General features: G+C 29.6%; 1 protein-coding gene across 1 annotated transcript in view; it reads right to left on the reverse strand.

The window, feature by feature from the left end:
• Positions 1–5,286: 5,286 nt before the first annotated feature.
• Positions 5,287–11,288, reverse strand: part of LOC111638613 — a 30,890-nt gene continuing 24,888 nt past the window's right edge. Inside the window, exons 5-7 of the mRNA XM_023384355.1 lie at positions 8,449–8,512; positions 5,399–5,542; positions 5,287–5,319 (exon numbers count right to left, since the gene is read on the reverse strand). Coding sequence (XP_023240123.1) covers positions 5,287–5,319; positions 5,399–5,542; positions 8,449–8,512 — 241 coding nt within the window. The remainder of the gene's footprint in view (positions 5,320–5,398; positions 5,543–8,448; positions 8,513–11,288) is intronic.

Genomic DNA, 11,288 nt, shown 5'->3' on the forward strand with positions numbered 1-11,288 from the left:
TCAATTTTAAACAACTCAATACAAGTATTTGTCAATTTTAATGATTGTTCATGTTACTGAATTATCAATTTTAGTGTTTACCCTAATTACATATTTTAAATTTGTCATCAAAATATGTATTCTTTGTAACTTTGATGATTAAATTAATACTGTAAATAAATGAATAAATAAACCAGGCAGAAACATGTTTTCTGTTTTATTATTTATATTAAAATCCTGATTTTTCCACCATATTATTGATCTAAATACAGTAGAGCATCGATTATCCGACTCCCAATTAACCGTCACATCAGTTAACCGACCGTTCTAGTCGGAAAATTTCAAATGTCCGCTAGTGATGTGGCACTACAATATTTGGCTATGTCTTGGCTACTTTCATATTATTTTTGTTAAATTTTTGCGTGTTTTAGCTTGCATCAACGGCTCGACCATTGAAGGGAGGCCAGTATTTAAACGAAACTTAATTTTGTAATTATGAGTGGTTGTTTGTTTTGTGAACAATATTAAAAATAATTTTTAACGATACAATAGTGACGATTATTATTTTTTAAAAAAAATTTGTAAGGCTAAACATCGATGAAAATTCAATGCAAAGTTGGTTAATAGTGATATACTAATAAACTAATTTTATGGGATATACTAATAATGTATTTTTTTTCCTTCTTTTCGGTTATCCGATTTTTTCGATTATCCGACCAACCTGAAGTCCCCAATTGAGTCGGATAATCGATGCTCTACTGTAACTTTTATTTAACTTGGTCCCCCTAATTTCTGAATCCACAAGCTGCCAGTTATATAAACTTTCTTTTTAATTTTTGTAACTTTCTATATTCATGACGTATTACATTCAAAAATGTTTAAAAAATTTATAACTAAATTTCATTAATATACTATTTTCTTAACTAAATTAACAATAAAAGTAACAGAAACTAAATTTTCCTATTTACAGGATTAACGTTTCATTTAAAAAAGACTATTTCTTACATGAAAAATAAATAAATTCATCTAAATAAGTATTTTTTTTAACTTTTTAAAAATAAATTAGGCTACATAATTTTATGTAATAGAGCAACAATAAATTAAAATATTTTTAAAATATATATTACCATATTAAAATTTTATTTATTTTTTAGTAAATTGTTTAAATTACCATCATTTGAAGATGATCGTATATCAAACAAGTCCATTTTAGAAATATTTTTATACATAAAAAAATTCCAATAAATTGTTATTCCAAAAACAAAAACAGAATAAGTTAAAGATAATATGAAATAAAATTTATCATAATGATGTTTTTCTCTTATTATGTGCAATCCAAAAAGTTAAAGAAATAAAATATAGTGTAATTACAATTTATATCATATTGAATTGTTGCAGTCCATATGCAAACAATTTCATATAAATTAAGAATTATTATTCCATAGAAATACATTAAAATTTGGAGAGTGTAAATAATTACCAATATAATAATGTATTGATTTATTTTATGCAGGTAAATTATCAATAAAATTAAGAAAACTTTTTTTAATAATTAACATAAATGAGATAAAAGTAAATCAAATTTGTATCAAAAATTTACATTCATGTATGAGGAAAAATTATTTTCTTAAAAGAGAATTAAATACTGTAGAGCATAAATAAAAACAAAAATATGACAATTTGCAAATATCACTTCTACAAACTTTTGATTCCTCGTATTAGTAATTAATGTTATAAGAAATTTTTTACTTTATGTAAACATATATCATATTATTTTAATTTTTACACGCATTAAAATCTACTTACAACTAGTATTATACGATTGATTAATTTCAAAATCATATAAGAAGTCATAAATTGCAATTGCACTGTATATCATAGAAATTAGAAACATTATAATTATAATAAATTATTTTTCTATAAAATTGTAATGACATTTTAAAAAACAATTCTTTACTTACTATAATTATTTTTATCATAAAAAATTAATTTATTTATCATTTATTATTAACAACTTAACATAAAATNAAAATAACTTGAAAAATATGCATCCCACAAAAAATCATTGAACCAAAGAATGTTAGATTTCAAGGGGGCTACAAGATGGGACTTTCAGTTTCATCATAAATGGCACTACAGTCAATTAAAACAGCATCAATTTCAGTTTCTTAAACAGAAACCTCTGTCTTTTACTGCATATTATAATTCTAGATTAAAAACAAACTTTTATCTTATTATTTATTAATTTATAATTAATTTATTTATTAATATAAAATATTTTTAATTAAATTGCAAATATAGTACTTTATGGTCCATTTTAATCAATCTACTAAAATAACTTGAAAAATATGCATCCCACAAAAAATCATTGAACCAAAGAATGTTAGACTTCAAGGGGGCTACAAGATGGGACTTTCAGTTTCATCATAAATGGCACTACAGTCAATTAAAACAGCATCAATTTCAGTTTCTTAAACAGAAACCTCTGTCTTTTACTGCATATTATAATTCTAGATTAAAAACAAACTTTTATCTGAAGCCTTTTTTTCAAAAGATAAACTTGTCATAAGTTATGAGTATTTGAACTTTTACATGGCTACCACAACACAAGCCCATGTATCAGAGAATGTCTGTGAAGTGTATTGAAAAAAGAAAAACAAAAATTCTGTTAGATGCATTAAGTTAGATGTAGCAAGGTCCCATTATTCATAAATTGTAGTAAATTGTTTAAACCAGGGGTGGCCAACCTTTTGCATACCACGCGCCAATTTTTTGATAGACGAGTTCACATGCGCAGTGGCGTACCGGGGCGGAGAAAAATTTCGGCCACCCCTTATTTAGGTATTTGAATTTATAAGACGAAAATTTAGATTTGCCACAGAACAAGCAATGAAAAATGCGGTTGTAGCATAGCTACCCGTATAAAATAGTTCTATATGACATCAGTGGTGTACATGAACACGAATGCATCGTGTAACGTACAAGCAAAAAAAGAAAAAAAAAAAAAAGGTCAACAGGTCGATTGCACCGAATTGTGTAAGAAATACACTTGCCAAGCCACATTGTAAAAAATTAATTTCCTATGTAATATTAATAATTGCAATGAAGCCAAATCTGGCAATGTTGCTCGAAACCGACTGAAGCGCCACTTGTAGTCGTCCAATGCGCCAAGTTTGGTGCATGCGCCATGTTTTGGCCACCCCTGGTTTAAACAGACACTTAAATGAAAAGTGGATTGGACAACATGGAACTGATTTTTATTTATAGGAATATTTAAAGAATATTGTCTAAGAACAGGAACCAACAACTAGAGAAGATATGATTGTGTGAATTCAAACAATTTGTACAATTTGTAAAAGCATATTACAAAACATTTTATTAAAAACTGTGAGACATTTCCAATAGAGAGTTCACTTATACATTCAGCAAAATGGAGATGTCTTTGAACACTGTTTGACATAAAAGAGAGTTGTAATAGGCACTCAGGTTAATTAAGCATTCTGCTGAAAGTTTAATTGAGAAAATTTAAGATTATCTTGAACTATAGCATAACTTTTTTTCAGTTCATATTTAAAAAAATTATGATACCACCAAACAGTAATAGTTTTCTAAAGATTTTTTTAACATTTTCCTTCCTTTTTTTAACGAATTTCACAGGTATCCACAGATATGTGTACACACACAGTGTGGCAACTACATAAAAGTTCAAATTCTCACAATTTCTGATAAATACAATTGTTCAAAAAAAATGTTCAGGTAAAAGTATATTTGTTTTTGATATAGAATCATAATATACAATTGAAAAAATAAAGTTTCAAGAAAATAAAGTTGACTTCATTTTCATTGATTGTAGTGCCATTTATGATAAAACCAATAGCTCTAACTCATAGCCCCCTTGAATTCTAACATTTTTAGTTCAATGATATTTTTGTATGATTTTTTTTCATATATTCAAATTATTCCACTGGATCCATTAAAATTGACCACCCCATATAAACAGGATGCTCTGCAGGAAGTGACAATATTTTACAGCATGTTCTAGAGCCCTAGGAGATCCAAAAAATCCTGTACACAAAGCCCTTCAAAGGCATTGTTTCATTACTAGAAAGGTATAAAGTTCAGACTAGCTATCTTTTAACATGCTGCAGAATGGCCTTTCTAGCATTACTTTCTAGCAAACTGTGTATAGAGACTAAAGATAACATACATTTTTTACATTATTAATAACTCAGACCTCTGAAAGATTAGCATAATAGTAGTATGGATGAGAAACAATAACAGTAAAAAGAAACAATATTTGTTTGAAAAGGTTAACAGTCTACAAGATTAAATTATAAATTTTCGTCTATAATTTCGTATCTTCTATTATCAAGACTTATTATACTGGCTTTACAGATAATGCTGCAAAGTTTTACAGAAAACAATTTTTTATTTTATTTAATATACCTATATAATAAGTCCTGATAATAGAAGAAATTATAGACAAAAATTTATATTTTAGTAAGAAAAAGGACATTGAGGCATTTTAATTAGTCTACAACATTAATTGCAAATTTCATGCTGTATGTGTATATCTTTGAAATGCACATAACCCAGCTCACTGTTGTATAGAATTTATTTTGGTGGGTAGGATTAAGTAGTAATAAGGTGATTGGGTTTAACTTTTTGCACGGATGATCTATCATTGCATTTTCTGTGTCCCCCATGACATCACCTGGTGTGGTCACACCATTCGCACCACCCTATGGTCACCCCTGTGTACGAACAACATTATGAATAATGATATATTAAAATAACATTTATATTAAGTAATTTTTGAAATACATTCCAAATATTTTTACAAAGAATCATAGACTATTCATCTCTTTGCTAAGTTTTATGGCATATCACCAAACATATTTTGGTTTATTTTGGTTTCTCAGTTAATACTTATGGATTGATACACTAATGCAAATTTCAGAAAATTCTATCTACATTATTAATAACTCAAATTAATATTTTTTGAACTTGTTGCCAACAAGAACTTCATAACAACTTTACAAAAGAATAAACAACTTTCTGATGTAGAAAAAACTTCACTGTTTTTAACAATTCAAGAAACAATAAAGAGAAGATCAATCTGTTGAACAGAAGTGTTTACAAAATACTGGCATTAATCAAGGTTCATGAATCTGAACATAAATATATGAGAGTACTATAAGTATATGAGGACTGATCAGAAAGAAATATCCAGGTTACAAGGTTACCCGGTTAGGAGTTTTCACTTCTCAAAATCTAACATGTGCTTTGAAGGTATCATAAAAAGGACTACGTCTCAACATACATTTCAAACCATAGCATCTGCAAAAGAGTTAAAGAATATTACAAAGATGTTATATGAGTTACATTTCCATTTGTGCCAGACAAGTGTTATATCTACCTGATGAGGTAGACATAACACTTGTCTGGCACAAATAGAAATGTAAATTATAACACCTCTCACACTTCTTTGGCATCCTAGATAGAAATGTAATTGTCTCATGGAAAATGCAGAGCTGTTGGAAGCCTTAATACCAGGAGAGATCTAAAAATCAGCAGAAACAATATGAATTTATCAAAAAAATTTACAAAAAAAATATCATTAACTACAGATACTTGGCATCCATAACTGCACCTTGAAAATGAGTTGTGAATATTTTTTATGTCACATAGAAAGTGTGACCTTTCGGGTCGGCACCTCTTTGGTACCCTGTCAGGATTGACACCACCATGTTTCTTGGAACACAAAACCAAGACAGTGATTACGTCACGCCGTCGCACAAGCGGTCCCGTACGTGGTCAGACAGCTTCGTAATGTCGGTTCGAGAGACAACATTGGAAGTGACTCAGATACACTTAACAATTAACAAGGGTTTATTTAAAAATCAACGGGATAAAGTGTTGTCGCGGAGAGAGAGAGAGTTCACATACGATTCGTGGGGTGATAAATACCTTTGGTAATATATCCCGGTCGGGTCTTGTTGAATCGGAGAATAAGATCTTCTTATGGGTTTTTTCCAGATGTATCCAGTTCTGATGGGTATTTTTAGTTATCCAGGCGATCGTGCACTAACACACACACACAAAAAAAGGTTATCCTATGGGCCTTGATTAATTCGGTGATGATTAAATGGACGATGATTGAAGGGACGACGACTTCTTTCCTCTCCGAGGACTAAAACGGCGACTAACTCTTTTCGGCCGTCTCTGGTGATATTCAAGGACGATTTCGGCCGTGCAGAGGTTAATAGTTCATGAGAAAGCGTCATGTTGCTTTCGAGAAAATGTAATGGGAGACTTTCTCAGGTAGCTAAGAACAACAATTGTTGCGTAATTCGTGAAATGTTAATATTAAAGACTATTCTAATATAGGAATTTCTGCTATCTCATAAAAGCTTTCTTGTAGCCATTAGCACTACTGCTGTCTTGTTCTTAACTATTAGTACTTCTTTTTTGTTCTCTACTTTATTCTGCTGTATCTACTTTTTATGGAAGATTTAATATTATTGTTTATGATTTTAGCAGGGACACCATGATTCCTCACTATTTTTTAATTACCTTAAATTCCTCATTGTTATCTTTTATTATAAAAGAATGAATAATTGCTCTGTTAATTAGAGCTCTATAAGCTGATAATTTATGAGCTGTTGTATCATAGAATTTTCAATAAATGAATGTATTAACAATTAAAGATTCATGAAATACTTCAGCTAATAGATCTTTTCCTTTTTTGTATATATTCATATCTAGAAAATTTACACTTTCAAAACTCTCTGCTGTTAGCTTGATGAATACTCCTACAAAATTATCATTTCCTGTTTTTATGAGTTCTTGAATCTTGCCTTTACCTTTCCAAACAATTAATACATCATCCACACATCTTAATATTCATTTAATGCCATCCAAAAATTTCTTAATGCTTGTATCTTTCACCCATTTTATGACTATCTCAGCTATTGCCAAATACTGGGAATCCCATAGGGATTCCTCTTAGTTGGTGATAAAATTTTTTTATCTTCCAATTGAAAATATGAATATTTTAATATTAGATCTAAAAAATCTGTAACTAGCTTGAATTTACTTAATGGCACTTTCCAATTCATGCATATGTAATCCCTTGTTAATGTTATAGTAGACTTTATTTTTATCAACTGGTACATATTTTCATAATCTGAAACCATTATTTTGCATTCATTATCTACTGTAATTGATTTTATCACTTTAACTGCATCCAAAGAACTGCTAATAGCATAGATTGCTTTACATCGCATGCTTATTAGTATTTTGCACAATTTCTTTTCTAGACTTATTGTACAGGAGTATGTTTTATCTAGCACTGGTCTTATGGCCAATTTTTTTTATGAATCTTTACCATGCCAAATACTGTAATTTAAGCACTGTTATTTTTGAACTTGATTTGCTTGTTAGACATACTGGTAAATTATTATTAGCTAATAGTTTGTAGACTTTAGATATAATGTACAATACATTGGGTATTTCTTTAGCATTACTAACTCTGTGTTAGTAGATATTCTTCCATTTTGCTTTATGATTACTTTCTGTCAAATACTGCTATGGCTCTTTAACTTGCAATAATTTGTTCCTAATACTAAAAATACTTTTTCCTTCGAACCAACATTTTAATAGAAGTTCCTAAAGAAAGATCCAACAGAAGGTTCAAGAAAAGCCAAAAACATTATTGAAAATTATGCAAGTTTTGATTATCATAAGAAACAGATTAGTCTCTCTTTCTTTATATAGTGCCAAGTGTTGTTAATTTTAAAGTAATAGTTATATTAAATAAATAAAAATGAAAATAATATCCTAAAAATATTTCAATGATACTGATTGATAAATAAAAGAAAAACCAATAAAAAAAAAACTGAATGATAAAATATTTATCAGTCATAAATAAAAAGTGATTAATTTAATATATTTTTATTTAGTAGTTATAAAAATTTCATTATTTCATATAATATTATTAGAAATTATAATTAAATTATCTTAATAAGAACAATTTCCATCTCCAATTAAAATTCTAAAAACTAAGTTTCACAAAACCTTTTTACACATTTTCTAGCAGTTTCTTGAGAGAACAAACGTTTTTGGCCATGTTAAATGGCCTTCTTCAGGTTCTCTTTTGATAATATCTTTCAAATTTTTGTTAACTGACAATGCTATTGAACCTGAAGGCCATTAAACATGGTCGAAAACATTTGTTCTCTCACAAACTGCTAGAAAATGTGTAAAAAAGGTTTTGTGAAACTTATTTAAAGAAGTTCTAGCTTTCTGTGCATGGAATTCTAAAAACTATTTTGTAACCAACTGAAAATTCAATTTCTACTTCAAAGAAAAAAAAATATATATATAAAATAATCTTTAACATTTCATTTTATAACAGTACAAAAAAAATGAATTGAAAAATTTGATTTATTAATAAAATGTTTTTACTTTTGATTCTTCTCTTGTTCTAACACCATGTCTACCCCAAGTTGTCATTAATTCAAGAAACTTTCTAAAAACATAATTAAAATTTATTATTAAAATAGACTATATTAATAATTATGTTTTATATTTAAAATACATTTTTTGTTTTAAATCTATATTAATAAATAAAGAATACCTAAAATACAAAATCTAATATTTATTATAATATATATAAGCTATCAATTAGTCTTATTTACTAATATTAAAACAAATAATTGATTTCCAAGAAGTCAAACAGATTTGTTGGGTTATGTTTGGACACAAGTTTAATTAATTATAAAATTTTGCTTAAAGATAGCAATTAGGCCATCATCTTGAATTGATATTAATTATTAGCTATTATTAAAAAAATTAGATAATTAGGAACAATCTGGAATAAAAGATCAAATGCAAAGCAAAGTTTAAACCTCCATCTGGTAATGCAGCTGTACAGCATACAGAAATGCAGATTTAATTCCTAGTCTGGATCTATATTTTCTTCCAGGTTATTTTAAATTTAATATCTAATTACTTATATTAATACAGGATAGCAAATTATCTTTATCTGCCTATCTTGAAGCAAAAGTATATAGTTAATTATTTAAATTAATAGTCTAAATGTAGCACAAATCTAGCAATCAAACATTTATATAAATTATATATTTACTCAAAAAAATAAATTAAGATTCAGACAAAAAAATATATATTTAACTAATAAAATTTGTAGCAAGACTGCACAAATACAATACCAAACTGAACTATGAAAAGACAGAAAAGCACTTTATAATCTTAACAATCAAAGTTGAATTAGACTTCTTCTATTACTCTCTCTTATGTAATAAACAACTGAATTACAATAAACACTGTGTGACATATGTTGACTCCTGTTCGTGCTTCTTACCATAACCTCTTTCCAGATACACAACCACATATGTAAGTAAAGCATAACTGTCAAGGAGGCGTATCGAGTAGGGACAAGATAATTCAAGTTTTCACTCGTTGGAACACGTTTTCCAGAAAAGGTTGGTTAGCGAGTCATCCTGGACAAGTTGAGACAGGTATGCCAACCAAGGAGGACCTGAAGGAGAGCTACCCATCCAGCTCTGGATTGGTCAGCCAATGGATCTAAAACTTAGATATAAGGCAACACAACTGTTGGAACCAGGAGAAACAAATCTGGACTAAGACTGTGTTGTTAGAAGCAACCAAACTGTATTGCTGTATGTATTGTAAATAGTTGTCAAATAAACAGACTTAGGCTAGGCCTCCACTTGTGATTTCTAGTCATGCACTTTTTCAGTTGCAAAAATAAAACTCGTTTCCAAAACAAGTGCATACACTTGCAACTAAACAATTGCAGTGATTAAAAAGTTGCAACCAGTCCTATTTTTGCTGTGATGTAATTGTCGCTCTACCCATAAATTACACACAGGCATGGACATGCACCTACTTGTGACAGTCTAGTGGCAGTTTTGAAGCAGTCTACAGTCTTGTTCTGGTCTCTGTTCAAAATACTGCTAACACTGAAAAACTTCTTGTTGTCATTTGGTAATACTGGAAAAACTTTACAGGGTGCTCACAAAAATCCTCAAATAACTTGTAAAACTGCCCTTTCAATAATCTTTGACTTGTTATTGGATGTACCCAATAACAATGCTTCTGCTGTTTACTTCTCGCCTGAAGCAAAAGAATGATCACACGAGAAGTTTCAATGACATCCATTGGAAAACTGTTCTAATTCAACAATTTATCTATCACAGTGTGTGCACCTTGTAGATTTTCTGCGGCAGCAATTTATTGATCATCATAACTAGAAATCGCAAATGGAGATTTCTAGACTTAGACTTAGTCTTAGTTCAAGGAGTTGTAAGGTGTTCTTTCTAACAGACCATAAGTCTAAAAATCAGACAGCATGATCCGAAATTTACTATAACCTTACAGGTTAAATTTAAGAATATATACTTGGTTTTAAATCCATGCCCTTTAAAACTAATTATTTAACTACCAGTCACATTAATTAATTTATATTTTTCTATTTATAAATTTTTAGCAAAACTCACTTTATTAACAAACTAATAAAATGAACTTTAGTACAAATTTGGATCTATCTAGGATGATTATTTGTCTTAATTTTTGTCTTTTGGGATGGATATTATGGCTACTCATCTTTACCACAACACCAGAGAATAGTAATATAATTACCTCTTTCTAACCTGTTACCGGTGTGTCTACTAACTCTTATCGATCCAAAACGAATCAAAACTAACGTTTTCGAACCCTTAAACGATTCTTCTTCAGGTTTTTTCGAATCTCTGATGGAAATGCAGCTCATAAAAACTTTAAATTCGAAATATGTAAGTTCGAATGCATGTTTCCCGTTTCCGTCGTTTTATGTCATGCGCAGTCGACTCCAAACGGGCTATCATAAATTACTATTCATAAACGCTAGCCACGCTGTTGATAACGTAATCTCTTCTTTATAATTGATGCATTGATTATCCTTAAGGTTAGCCAAATATATGCTGGCCGCCTCTAGCCATCTGATATGGTGTACGTGCCGTGCGGTGCGGATAATTCTTGCTTTCTTAAATTCGGGTTCTATATCTGGATCGGAAGCATATACTGCTAGGGTCGTCGTGTTCCTTTGTTTCTGAATATCCGCAGCGTGTTCTTTGAGTCTAACCTCTAAGGATCGCTTGGTGGAGCCCACATACAGAAGGTTTTTATCACATCTGCGATCTATAATCGGTATGCTGTAGACCCCTGACAGCTTATCCTTGTCCGGTTGATCTTTTCCGTTGGTTAGGATGTTGAAGATCGAAGCG

The sequence above is a fragment of the Centruroides sculpturatus genome, unplaced genomic scaffold (genome assembly GCF_000671375.1).
Source record: "Centruroides sculpturatus isolate CEXI.00-Female unplaced genomic scaffold, Cexi_2.0 scaffold801, whole genome shotgun sequence".
NCBI classification, from domain to species: domain Eukaryota; kingdom Metazoa; phylum Arthropoda; class Arachnida; order Scorpiones; family Buthidae; genus Centruroides; species Centruroides sculpturatus.